Source organism: Drosophila guanche, unplaced genomic scaffold (genome assembly GCF_900245975.1).
Source record: "Drosophila guanche unplaced genomic scaffold, DGUA_6, whole genome shotgun sequence".
In the NCBI taxonomy this organism is placed as follows: domain Eukaryota; kingdom Metazoa; phylum Arthropoda; class Insecta; order Diptera; family Drosophilidae; genus Drosophila; species Drosophila guanche.
In genome coordinates this window covers 482,888-496,548 of record NW_022995747.1, presented here as the reverse complement: position 1 = coordinate 496,548, position 13,661 = coordinate 482,888, and the positions used below count along the sequence as shown (strand labels likewise).

At 46.5% G+C, this 13,661-nt stretch overlaps 1 protein-coding gene across 5 annotated transcripts in view; it reads left to right on the top strand.

The window, feature by feature from the left end:
- The window catches only part of LOC117583057 (ETS-like protein pointed), a 77,037-nt gene that overhangs the window by 43,776 nt on the left and 19,600 nt on the right, over nucleotides 1-13,661 (top strand). For 3 of the 5 annotated variants that reach the window (XM_034271224.1, XM_034271223.1, XM_034271225.1), the window contains 2 exons: nucleotides 12,424-13,391; nucleotides 13,455-13,612. In XM_034271224.1, the coding sequence (XP_034127115.1) occupies nucleotides 12,424-13,391; nucleotides 13,455-13,612 (1,126 nt within the window). Of the gene's footprint in view, nucleotides 1-8,915; nucleotides 10,637-12,423; nucleotides 13,392-13,454; nucleotides 13,613-13,661 lie in introns of those variants that run through there. The other 2 variants (XM_034271226.1, XM_034271228.1) reach the window with 2 other exon arrangements.

Sequence of the window (13,661 nt, the reverse complement as noted above, 5' to 3'; positions counted from 1 at the left end):
TTGTGGTTGGTTGGTTGGTTGGTCTGCGGATGCCCCTTGGTACTCTTGTGGGCGCGACGTGGGGTATGTTGTGTTCAAGGAGTTGTTTGTGACAGGCAGAAAGGGGAATGAATGATGGAAGAACTTGTGGCGTGTAAATGCTAGTGTTTTTACTTCAGAAAACACCAATTAAATCTCCAGTTTGGGTATCTTCTAGTCGTTGCATAGGCATTTCTCACTTACCAATTGATTTTTCGTGCACCTTTTGGCTTCTGCTTTTTCCGAAGGAGGGAGTTAATTTCGTTTCAGTTAAGGACATTCTGTTGTGGCCTCCATTAAGCCGCAATTTCCTCTGGCATTTGCGCCAAAAATCTCCCCCAGTCCTAGTCTCTTTTATCCCTCTATCTATGCAGCCATCTATCCATTCATCGATTCCCTCATCTTTCGCGGGCCCCATCTTGGGACTGCTGTCAGCGCCTTTGCAATTTCCTTGCATATTTCCGCTTTTAGGCGGTTTCCATCAGTTTTTCTTTTCGTTTTTCTTGTTTCGAATGCAATTCGTGTTTATTTATTTTGCTCAATGGAGCAGAGCGGTGTGCGGCAAGCAGACATGAAAACTGTTTGGGGGTCTTCTCTCTCACTTTTGCCATTTTCATTAACAATTTTCGGTTTTCTCGACTTCTGCGGCCGTCGCGCGTGTTCGTTAATTGAATTGTGTTGAAAATGTGTGTTTCTCTTGCCTTTATTGTTGGTTAGGAATCAGGCGCGAATGATGGAAAGATTTTCATGGAGAATATTGAATGAAAAATGAATATGCATATTGATGCAGATCCTCATCCACTTTGCAGCATTATATACTTAAGTTGTGTCTCAAAATCCCAACACACTGCGTTCCTTTATAAAAACCAAACCTCCACTTATGAATATTTCTTGTAACTTCCGGTTCCCAAAGACCGCAAAGTCACAATTGTGATGCCAAAGTCAACACACAAGTACTTGAGTTGAGACTAGGATAACTCCGTAAATGGGTAGAAAATAGTTACACTTTAAAGCAAAATCCACCCTCCCGGAGAGAGATCTACTGACCCAACAAAACCTTGGGAACACTTGTCCTACTCAGACCTCAGACAAATTACAAAATGATATAGAAATCGACGTGCCATAGGGGTGTTCTCCACTCTCTGGGAGAGGGTTGTTGATTGCGGAGAGGGTGAGCGCGAATTCCGGTAGAGCAAGTGCTGGTCGTGCCGTGGCTCTGATGTCTATCAGTGGATGCAACCACCATGGAAAAAGGACCTGCAGGACATTGCGTTGCATCAGTGCTCGGTTTTGGGTGCACTAATTTGTCTCAACTCTTAGCCCGAAGCTGGTGGTAACACCTGAGAGAAGAGGTGGCCCCTGCCCCGCAGACTGTGTGGAACGTGGGAAAATTCTCATATCCCTCAGAGACTCTACCGCTATCCCTCTCCCAGTCTCAGTCTCAGTCCCTTTGCCTCTCCCGCAAGGCAAATGCCATTTAGTGGCTTGAACTCGTAAATTCTGTGCAAAAGTAACTTTTAGTTGCTGTTTTTTTTGTTTTTGTTTTTGTTTTTTGTTTTCTGTTCAGATTGTTATCACTCGAGAGTTGGTTGCCCTTTTCTCGCTACCTCTATTTTTATTCATTTTCATTTAATTTTCACATCGTTTGCCCTCTGTTTTGTGTCATTTATTTGTCTACATTTGTCTACACATTCTCCTCTCTCTCTCTCTCTCTCTGTTTTCGTGCTTGTGGTTTCTTTTCCACTCTGCTCTGCTCTGCTCTGCTGTTCTCTTTGTTCGAAATGCGTCAAAGTGTAAATAAATTTGAATTTTCAGCTTGTTTTAGCTTTAATTTCTGTTGCCCCTTGGCTCTCTCCCCCACTCCCATGCCCCCTCTCTGTTGCCTTGCAATTTTAAAAGTGTCGAGCCGCTTTCGTCTCGCCTTCTATATGTGTGTATACATAGTATTATTTTTTTCGAGAGCTGTCGTCGGCTTTTGGGTCTTTTGATCTGTGCGCCTGCGCGCAGCTGATTTGTTGCTGTTTACCCGAGAGGTTTTTCATACTGTTTGTCCAGTCCTCTAGTAAGTATCTGTAATGCGCCCCAAAGTTATCCACTCAATTTTTTAGAGATAAGAAGATACGACGGTTGGCACAACGATGGGAGCTCTGAGAGTAGGTCTTTTCGGCCAAAAATGTTTGTAAATGGAAGAATTGTTGCTTTATGTTCAAGGTGTCTTCTAGTACAGTTCAGAATGTCAAGGTTTCAGTTTAACGCGTTTTTGCTTAACTAAGTTCAAGCTTATCCCACACTATATTCATTAGTTTTCCCATACTTATGCTAGAAAGTTCATTATTTTAAAATCAGGTAGCCAATAAATTCCACCCTTCTGTAAATATAATCATAACTTTGCTCACTGCATTCAGAAATGGTTGCCCATACCCGTATTATCCATACCCTCCCGCATAACGGAGCTGCTCTCCCACGCTCTCCCCCACGCACAGAGCACGGAACTTGTCCGAACACTTTGTGTTCGTGTCCTTTAACGAGACATTACCGCGCAATGAGTTGGAACGACTTTGGGCCAGGTCCAGGGCCCCTGTATCTCCAGCATTTGTTGTGTAATTTATCAAAAAAAAAAAAAAAAGAGACAAATAGGAAAAACTATAAACAAGTTGGTTGTTGCTTTCCTGTAGAGCCAGAGCCACCCCATTCGAACGGAACGGAACGGAACGGAACGGGCGTGGGAAAGCATTGACAACAAGTCGCAGGAACAAAACAAAAAGTTGGCCAATTAAAAACTCATTGCAACTCATACTCGCTCGTACGTACAGCGAGGTGTGCAATTAATGATCTAAAAGGATACGATTACCACTCCCACACCCCCTACACACCTACAGAGTGAGTGTGCGTATCCCAGGGATTGGCAAACTGTTTTATTGGTTTGCATTTCATTCCTTTTTCCTTTTGAATTTCATTTGGCTTCGGTTTCATGCGAAAACAAAAATGAGCAACAAGCAGGCGGCAAGGGGACTGGGAAGGAAGGCAAGGCCGTCCACAAAGCAGAGCCGCAGGACATTTCGATGAATCAAAGCAAAGTGAAGAATGGAATGGCAATGGCAATGGAATGGGAGTAAGAGAGACAGACCAAAAAGAACAACAACAAGCGTAGAATGAGTAGACAACATCCGGTAATTTACTTCCTTTAGTTCCGTATCGATGCACCACCACCTTGAACGGTCTTTAAGAACAGCTCGGACGGGCTCTCGGTATTCGTTTGGGTTCGGTTTTTGAGTTCAGTTCAATGGCTTTCTTCCTTTTTTCGGGTAGAGATTTGATGAATTTTTATGAATGAAATCTACAACAAAAACCCAGGGAACTCAACAAGGAACAATGGATTGCAGGCGCAAGTAAATTAGGCAAGCCCTTAGGGGCCCCCGCCGCCACGACTCTCAAAAAGTGGCCTGGCAGGTAGAGTAGAGATCCTCGGTCCTCGGTCCTCGGCTATTCTAATGTCCCTATATAGCCCTCATATCGCTTGACTGCATCTTGTTCTCGGGGTAAACATACAAGCGTGGTGGGGGTACAATGGAAGGAGGAAGAAGGAACAAGGAAGAAGGAAGGAGCCGCCAGAGCCAGAGCCAGAGCCAGAAGCAGTGCAGGAGCACTGGCGACTGCCTGCACTTTTCTCACACTCGGATAAATTGTGTGGGCGATGCCCTGCATCTGTTTGCGTGCGTTCGTGTGTGCAAAAGAGAGAGAGAGAGCGGGCACAGGCACGCAATCTGATCTTAAAAGGAGCGACGGAGAAGCATGAGAAAGGTTCAAGTTATTGGCCGACGGGGGAGCCTAAAAAAAAGAGCAAAACTGAAGGCCCAACAACAGTTGTCCAGGCAAGGTGAAATGTATGCAAGGTGAGGCAATGCAAAAGAGTGAGGTTTCTATTCGCCTGCTCAACAGTTTTCGATGGTTTCCAAACCTCATGGCAAACAGAGTGATAGGGAAAAACATGAGAAATTATAACAGTGATGCGCCATAACCGTGCCTCACCTTAGACCGAGTACACCTTGCGCATGCACAACAGTTGTCCATGGCTTAGCAGCGCTATCTCCCTTACTCCCGCGCACTTGCTTGCTTCGCACTCTTGTTCTACCTCCCACTCCTGCTCTGCTCCTTCCCTTGCTAGCGCACACATGTTGTCGCTGTCCGAAAATTCTGTCGACGTACGCAGTTTTACTCTCCCTCTCCCTCTTCCCCTTGCTTTCTGCTGCTGCTGCTGCTGCCGCTGTAGTTGTTGTTCTTGTTCTTGTTGTTGTCATGGTGATAGTCGGACAGGTGCAGAATTCTCCGACATTTAGTCAGCCGCTTGAGTTGCTCTCTCTACCGCTCCCTCTCTCTCACTCACTCTCTGTTACAGCAGGGTTCATTCGTTTGTGCTTTGCGGCAATGTTCTTCTCCTTGTGACCGCATGCCACATTCGGTGCACAGTGGGAAACGGCCATAAATGAGCCATTTAGCGAGTCACTCTCCGTTGCTGTGCGTTCCTTTCGGGCCAACTGTCTTTTCAGAAGGTAGAACATCTGACACAAACACACTCACACACACTCACACACACACAGATCCATAGAACATACCCACATGGCCTTCAAGGAGCTCTGATTGTAGATCGGACAGATATCAAACATGATCATTTCCGGTTTCGGAAAGTGTTGAAATCCTGTTTATGCTCGTCGATCTGGTGATCCATGTAAGATTTGCATGTGTCAATCTTGTTCGTAAGCTTATCTCTGGGGATCTGTGTCTCACGATCCACAGAACATGATCACAGATCACATGATCGGAGATAACTCACGATCAGTGACTTCAATGGTTGCTAATCTTGGCATGGATACGAACTGGGAACCATTACTTCAAATTTCTTTCTCAAACACAATACTCATAAATCTGAGCCAGATCAACGATTCACCTGTTAGGGACATTATGAAACAAGCATTTTCCCAGCTAATTTTACGTTTTCTTTTGAACTTGAGCCACCTGGTCCCAGATCTTTGATAAGCTCAGTTTCCTTTGCCATTTTGTAGCTGAAAATCAGTTAGTGTCTCATTTCCTATAGAAGTCATCCATTAGAGGTTTGGAAACTTCTCAGTTTTCAATGAAGAAGATCAATGACATCTCCTCTGAAGGATCTCATATCCTACTCAAGCATCTATCTATCTATCTATCCATCTATGGAGCGGAGAGATCCCAATCGACAGATCAGCAAACAGTCACTTGGCAGCATTTGGCTTAATCAAGATCGATAAGTGCAGACTCGATACTCGTAGATCAATGCACGGGATACACACATCTTCTCCAGCGCCTCCTTCATCATCATCATCATCAAGCTATACTCCAGTTGCAGCTTCCAGTGTCAGTGCCAGTTCCACTACTCGTAGCATCTCAGGCTACACATGCGTTTTGCTATCAGAAAGTATCTGGTTTCATTTCCGCTCTCTGCCGCCACTGAAGGGAGCTGTGAAAACGCATGGACGTGGATCGGATCGTAGGAATCTCCAGCGTTATTATAATGATTGTTGTTTGTATTTAGCGTGCTGTTTACAAGTCTCGGGAACAATCGGAGAAGAAGGAAGACCTCTCTTTGGAGGTTGCATCTGTTTATTTTGTTGTCAAAATGCAGGTATTCCAGCACCACCAGCAACCTGAAAATTGCACTGCAACGCAGTGGTGGGGGGGTTCGGTTTACATAGAAAATTGATATTATTCTTGGCCTCTTCTTGCACGGAAGCCAGCCTCCCTGAAACAGGTGGGTCGGTGGGTAGTTGTTGTTCTTGTTGTTGGTCGAATGGGGGCTATCTTGGGGATAGTAGTCGTCAGCGCTGCTGCAGCTGTAATTATGATGGAACTACTGGGTTGGGGATGGGATGGTACTGGTGTTTACGATTTCCTTCCGTTCTGCCGTCTAACAGTTTATTTATTTATTTATTTTTGTATGTGGCTTGCTTGTCTTCTAACAGGTTCGCTCGCTCTCTCGTGGCGCTCGCTCGCTGGCTCTCTTTCTCCTTCTCCCATAATTGATATGCCTCACGCGCAATGCACTGACATCCGATTTACATTAGGCAGAGCGAGAGGGCGCAGCATGTGTGCACGTGTGCGTATGTGTGTGTGTGTGTGTGTCTGAGCGGAAGTGCTTACATTTCCCAAAGAGTGTGAGAGAGAGAGAGAGGGAGCGAAAATGATCGACTGGAGTTTGGAGTGTCGAGTGCACTGTGCACACGTGCACAGAGATACACAGAGAGGGAGATATACTCCGCGTAACATATCCTTAAAGATATCCTATGTCTATCCAATTCATTTTACCTTTCATGCCATTCCTTCATTAATTTGATATCAATTGAATGGCCGCCGAGTTCTCTCGAGTGTCGGCGGCAGCCAGCTGTTAGGGCAGCTCAAGGAACCATTCCTGCCATTTCTTATATCCTTGTCTTACCAGCCTCCTTTTGTCATTGTTCCCCGCTCTGTAGGCGCTTCCTGTAACTCCCTCTGCCCCGCTCTGCCCTCCAGCTCTGATTGCATTAAATGTGTGTAATCCTTTTGTTGGAACAAGTTTTAATTGAAATTCAACTGAAAGTATACCCTTTTTTGGCACACACCACACACCACACACCACACTCTGGCACTCGTACTCATCTTTACACTCATTTCGTATTCATTCAATGGAATGATAATTATTATGTTAACCCTTGGTCTTGTACTACCTCTTTGAACGTGTGCGTTTTGGGCAAGTAGGATCCGATCCGTTCCGTTCCGATCCGATCCTCTCTCTGTTCTGTTCTCTTGTTTTGTTTTTTCTTCTTTTTTGGGTGGAAGTGTCGCCGGTTTTATGAGATTGTGATTGGTTTTCACTGCTTTTTGGTGGTGGCTTTTCATCGGGTTAGGTAGGTTAGGGGAGTACCCTGGAGGAGGGGCACCGCCACTGCCACTGGCACTGGCACTGGCAGGGGTTCAATGGGTTTACCTCCTCTCCGCTCCGTTCCGCTCCCATCCCATCCCATTCTTTTGCCCTACGAATGTGCGCATGCGCACGTGCTTCAACCGGAAATGGTCGTAAGCGAGGCGCATCATCTATCTCGCTTCAGCTCTTTGGTGGCTCCCCAGCTGCTGTCATTGCCTCTGCTCTTCGTTTTTTGTTTTTTGTATTTCCGCTTGTACTTCTTCTCTCTATTGTTCCACGCTCTTTCCACTTTAAGCGCAGCCAAAAAATCAAAGAAGAAAAAACATTTTTTCAAATTTATTTTACATCATGCGATTATTATTTTTATTTTTTTGTGGCGTGTGCTGACAGAATTCGTAAGTGTCCCAAAACAAGGTCCAGTCCAAGAAGAAGCCCAACTACAGCGATCCTTTTTTGGATCCGACAGCCCAAAAATGGTCAACAGCTGTTTCGTTTTCGGGGAGAACTTCCTTTTGCGATTATTATTATTATTATGTGTGCCGTTAAATTTGCAAAAGTTATTACTTTGTAAAGGGTATTGTGTTGATTCTTGGCAGATTATTTTAAACAGAAAGACTTGTCAAGAACCGCCTTTAGACTGATGGAAGATTACGTGGGAGATTTGTGGGACAAATTGTAGTGGTTCCCTGTAGGGTATTCAAAGTGTCAGGCCATAATTTGACCTGGTTACTCTGTGGTCTTATTTTTTGTGCTTTGTGCTTTGTGCTTTATCAGCAGCCCTCTGTCCACAAGAGTTTTCCAGGAAAATGGCAAGGCACTTGAGCCCTCGTTGCAGTTGCTGCTGCTTCTGCTGCTGCCAATGCAATTGGAAACCAGACAGTGGTACGATAGCCATCGAATCAATAAGCGATTGATTGCCCCCTGCTGATAAGAGCCGCTAACTATTCTTTTTGCAGCTTTGAGGTTGCGCTTATCTGTGCTCTATCCCATGGCTAAGCTCTGCTCTGGGGCTTGGGTGGGGAACGTGCCATTTCGGACTTCACGTTTCGCATTCGTTTCGGCCGAATCGAAATTGTCATTGGTTGGCAGCTGGCAGCAGCTCCAATGTCCAATGTCGAAAAAATGCCCCAAAACACGTTTCCAGAGCGGGCCACCATTTTTTAATATTATTTTTGGTTAGAAATATTATGTAAACCCATACAAGCTCACACAAAATGTATCTCAAGACCTGAAGACACGTACGACTGGGGGTTTGAAATAGTTAACTAATTTTTAATTTTTGTTGGAGTTTTTTCATTGCTTTTTTTTGGCATGATCTCATCGCGTGTGAGAGAGGAGGGGCAGTAGCCAATCCCACTACGGCACTCTGGGACTCTCTGCATCGCTGAGATACAGTTTCTGTTGGCCATCAGCAGAGCTGCCCACTCGATCATCATCATTGGATATCTCAGAGGCGGACCAGACCAGTGGGCCGAAGAAACAGCCTTTGATGGCCATTTTGTGTGTGCTGTGATCGCTGTGTTGGCGTTTGTTAATGTTAATGTTAATGTAAATGATCGAAAAAGCTAATTTCGAGGGAACTGTACTACAGTTCTCTTCTCAGTGGGGAGAAATCAACAAGTTGAATCTTGCTCGAACAAAAATATCATTTAAAATGCGCAGCAGTAGTCACTCACTAAAGAGCACACACGCTGATTACGAAAGGGGAGAGAGGGGGGCAACGAGAGAGTGTGAGAAACACCCTGTGAAAGTATTCTCCCCTCCCTCCCGCCGATGATGATTATTATTTGCCATTGGCACATTTAGGCAGAGCGAGCCGAAGCCGTACCGAACCGAGCTGCACACACACACGCACACGAACACGCACACGGAGAGACCCGAGCGAATGCACGAGCGCGCGGCGGCGGCATGCACGAACGAAACAAGGCAGCAACTTCGGAGCAACTTCACTTCTTTCCCGTTCGCCGACAACGACGGAATGTATCTTGGTGCTCGCCCCGCTCGCTCGCAGAATTCTTTAGTTTTGTGGAATTGCTCATACGCTCCGCGCGCGCGATAAGTGATTTTTAAAGAAAACTTGAGAATTGAAACTCAAGATAAAACCCAAACTGGAATGAAAACAATACAATATACAAAACATATAAAAATAGTGCATGAGAGTGAGAGAAGAGTAAAGTGAAATAAAGTGTGATATGCGCATTAATTTATCAACGGTGCCAGTGCCAGTGGCAGAGTGAAACGGAAAGAGTGCAGCAGGCAGTAGTGGAAGAAGAAGAAGAAGCCTACAATTAATTGCCATTAAATTGCAAAAAACAAACCACAATTGGAATGATACGAAATAGCCGACGGTGAAACGGCGGAGAGTGCGAGATAGAATTCCCATGGCATTTCGGCACACAAGTGTGAAACAGGAAGTGAGGCAATGAGAATCGATCCTCAATCTTTGTGATTAAAATCTCTTCAAGTGTCACGCCCACATAAGTCACAAGTAGAGTCCGCCTTGTTAAAATTCCCCCACGGCATAGTTAATACTTATCAATGCCACAACAGCAGAGGGGCAGAGAGGCATAGGCATAGGCATAGGCACTCCAATTGATTAGAGCCCGCATAAAAACAGAACCATAAACCACACACAAAAACCAACGAAAATTGTATGTGTGACAGTGCAAAAATTAAAATATTCCAAACGAGAAAGAAAGAAAGAAATCAATTTTAATACGAGTGCAAGTACCACCAGCAGCATTTAAGAGGAGATTGACAGAAACCCGAAAGAGATCCCGCAGATTCCACACACACAAAACATATACAGACATTCTGGTATTCTCTGGTTATTCATCTGGACCATCGTCAATGACGCCTCGCTTTCTGATTAGCGAGGAGGAGTTTCCGTTTTCGAGAACCGATCAATTTGTGAACGAAGCAGCAAAGAGATGCCGCCCTCTGCGTTTTTAGTGAATGCCACCATAATCAGCAGTGCCGCCAACGCCTTGGACAGTGACAAGGAGTCGGATCTCCTTCACCAGCAGCAGCAGCAGCAGCAGCATCAGCATCAGCATCATCTCCTCCAGCAACAGCAGCAGCAGCAGCAGCAACACTACAACAATTACAACAACATGGTCCTGCAGAGCTATGAGAATTATCCCAGCTACCACTTGGGACAGCATCATCATCATCATCATCATCATCACGCGCACCATCATACCCAGCAATCGATGCACTTGCAACATCATCAGAGCCTGCAGCAGCAGCAGCAGCAACACTTACCACAGCAGCAGTCGCACCTGCCACAGCAGCAGCCACCGCACTATGGATCACCCACCCAGCAGCAGCAGCAGCAGCAGCAGCAGCAGCAGCAGGCACAACTGCATCCGCACCATCGTCTCTCCGGCGGGAGCACGGGCAGCACGACGACAACCTCCTCCGGCTCCAGTTCGAGTGCCTCCTCCTCCAGCAACACCTCGTCGCAGGGATTTGTGCCCAACAGCAGCGGCAGCGGGAGCAGCACCAACAGCACCAGCAATCTGGTGGGGGCTCTGAGCAGCTCGACGGCTGCCTCCTTGGGTCTGGGATACTTTAACGATATGTCGCCCTTTGGTGGCGACTCTGCGGGCGTGGGAGTGGGAGTCGGAGTGGGAGTCGGAGGCAATGCCTATTACACGGATTCGGATGTCAACTTCTTCAGCACAGGTCAGCAAATATTTACCAACATCAAAAACGGAACAATCCTCGAAAACTTTTTAATTACAATTTGTTGGGGTGTGAAAAGCATCTGAAAGATACGTGGCGAGGCCAGGCGATGCGATGCGATGTGCGGTGTGGCATAATTAAATTCGTTTGTAATTCGTTTTTAAGTGTTTGACACGCAACAAGTTGCCATGCCACAAGGGGTGGCTGCATGGGAATATTCTGTTGTTTGTTGGGGGAGCAGAATACAGAGCACAGAACAGATTGACCTGGTGATAAGTGGCCGCCAACACTTCTCGTGGGCTTTTCTACGCACTTTTTGTGGCAATTAGTTGTCTTGTTTGCGGAGCGTTGGAGTGGATAACAAGATACTTGAAAGGCATATAAGGTATATAAATCAAAAGATACAACACAGATAAAGGAAATTTGATAAAGATTTTGCTTCAAAGATAGATTAGAGGCGGTTCGGCAGTATCAAATATACTGAAAAGGTGCAACTGATTCAATCAAAATTTGCAATTCTATTGCACATCGAAACTGTACAGAAATGTTTTTAATGATTCAACAAACAAATTTAAGAAAAAACCCACCACTTGTACACTGATACAACAATAGAGATAAAACTTTAACCAGAGACACCGCGTAATTACAGACAAAATGCATCAAATTTAGAAGAGATACTGCAAAGATATAGGAGAAATATGAACTACAAAGTCAATAAAGGTGCAAACAATATACAAATTATAAACTAGTATGAAACAAAAACTACAAAAACAGTCATAAGAGATACAACTAAGATGGAAAAGCAACAATAAAGATACATTAAAGATGCAGCAGAGGTACAATCCAGATTCTAGATACATTGCTGCGAATACAGAGGCACCATTAGAAGATTCATTAGATGCCCACGCCGGGATACAAATACAAATTGAACGAGTCGTATCTGTGTATCTCTGATGATGTGATGCCTCCTCACTCTCTCCCTCTCTCTCTCTCTCTCGCCCCTCTATCGCCAGTGTGTGCGAGAAGAGGCGGCACCTAAAAAGGCGCTGCTGCTGCTGCTGCCACACGACTCTTTGACCACCAGCCAACCAGGGGGGGCTGGCTGCCTCGTGTATCTTTGTATCTGCGCAGTAGCGTCGTCGAGCGAATGGGAAACAACGCTTTCAAAGCTTTTTCATTGCTTCTTTGCAACGACAGAGAGTGTGAGTGTGAGTGTGAGTGTGAGAGAGAGAGAGGTAGAAATCGGGTGAGCGTGCGCTGCGCATGTATTTGTGTATCTGTGTGTGCGTGTGTGTGTGTGTGTGTTGGGCTGTATGCCAACAGGTTTTCGTATTTCACAGATACTTACGAGCAGCGTGCTCTCGTCTCGGGTCTCTCGAAATGTGTGAAATTTCCGTTGTACTCGCAATTAATGTGGCATTGCACACACACTCAAAGACACACAAAAACACACACTCTTACAGACCATTAGATCCAGGGGGGGGGATGATGATGGTGCCCATGGTGACCATGTGTATCTATGTGTATCTGTGAGCGCTCTATGCGTATCTGTGTCTTAATCAGCCACTGGTATGAGTGTGCGCTGTGATTTTTGATTGGTTTTCGAACTCTTTCACACGCTTCCCCTTCCCCTTCCCAACACACAAAGACGCCCCATTTAGGAGTGGTACGAGTGGTACATGGGCATCTTGTTACAGATGATTTAGAGGCAATCTACTGATGGTTGCCATCTACTGCCATCTACGTAATTCCCTAACTAATACCATTTTTATCTTGTGTCCTTTTAGGCTACAGCAGCAACACTCATGAACGCCCCAACAATAGCCCGCCCCCGCAGCAACAGCAACAGCAACAGCAGCAACAACAGCAGCAGAATGGCAACACGAACACCACCAACAACAACAGTGGCAGTGGCAACAGCAGCAACAATTCCATGCTGCCGCCTGCTGTGCAACAGCAAAGCTCCAGCGACACAAACAACACCAGCAACAACAACAACAATACGAATCCAAGCAACAACAATAACAACAACAACAACAACAACATCAATTACCAATTGGCCGCCATGGCTGCGATCTACCAGCATCAGATGAAGGAGGAGCCCGGAACTCAAAACGGAAACGGCGGCAGTGGCGGATCCTATGCGGCAGGAGGACCCAATGGCAGTCAGAACGATCCCACAGATCTCAGCAGCTATGGCCTGTCGCCGCATCTGGCCGCTGCCTACAGCGCAGGCGGCAGTGCCAGCAGCAGTGGGGGAGGCACAGCATCCACTGGGGCGGCAGGTGATGACAGCGATTACCACAGCAGCATCTCGGCGCAGGAGCACCAGAGCCAGGCCTCGAGCGGAGCCAATGGCAGTGGCAACAACAGCACCGGCAACAGCAATGGCTACGGCATGGATGGCAGCCCGGACTTTTACAACTCGTACGGACGGGGACGCTTCCATGACTATCCGCCAGAGTTCACGCCCTACGATGCCCAGTCCTTCCAGTCGATGGGCGGCCAGCCGACGGCCATGGACCAGTGGGGGGCACACACGCATCCCCATCCGGCGGCATACATGAGCACCCTGGGGCTGGACAAGTCACTGCTCGGAGGCTACACGACGCAGGGCGGAGTGCCGTGCTTCACGGGCTCAGGGCCCATCCAGCTGTGGCAGTTTCTGCTCGAACTGCTGCTGGACAAGACGTGCCAGAGCTTCATCTCCTGGACGGGCGATGGCTGGGAGTTTAAGCTGACAGATCCGGATGAGGTAAGTCATCTGAAGGATATCCATGGATGGCAGCCACTAATCTCCAATTGTCTCTCTGTTTAGGTGGCACGTCGCTGGGGTATACGCAAGAACAAGCCCAAGATGAACTACGAGAAGCTGAGTCGCGGCCTGAGGTACTACTACGACAAGAACATAATCCACAAGACGGCTGGCAAGCGCTACGTCTACCGCTTTGTCTGTGATCTCCAGAATCTAGTTGGGTAAGTCTCCACACACTCATTGGGAACTCCTCTGCGAAACAGTAGCTAA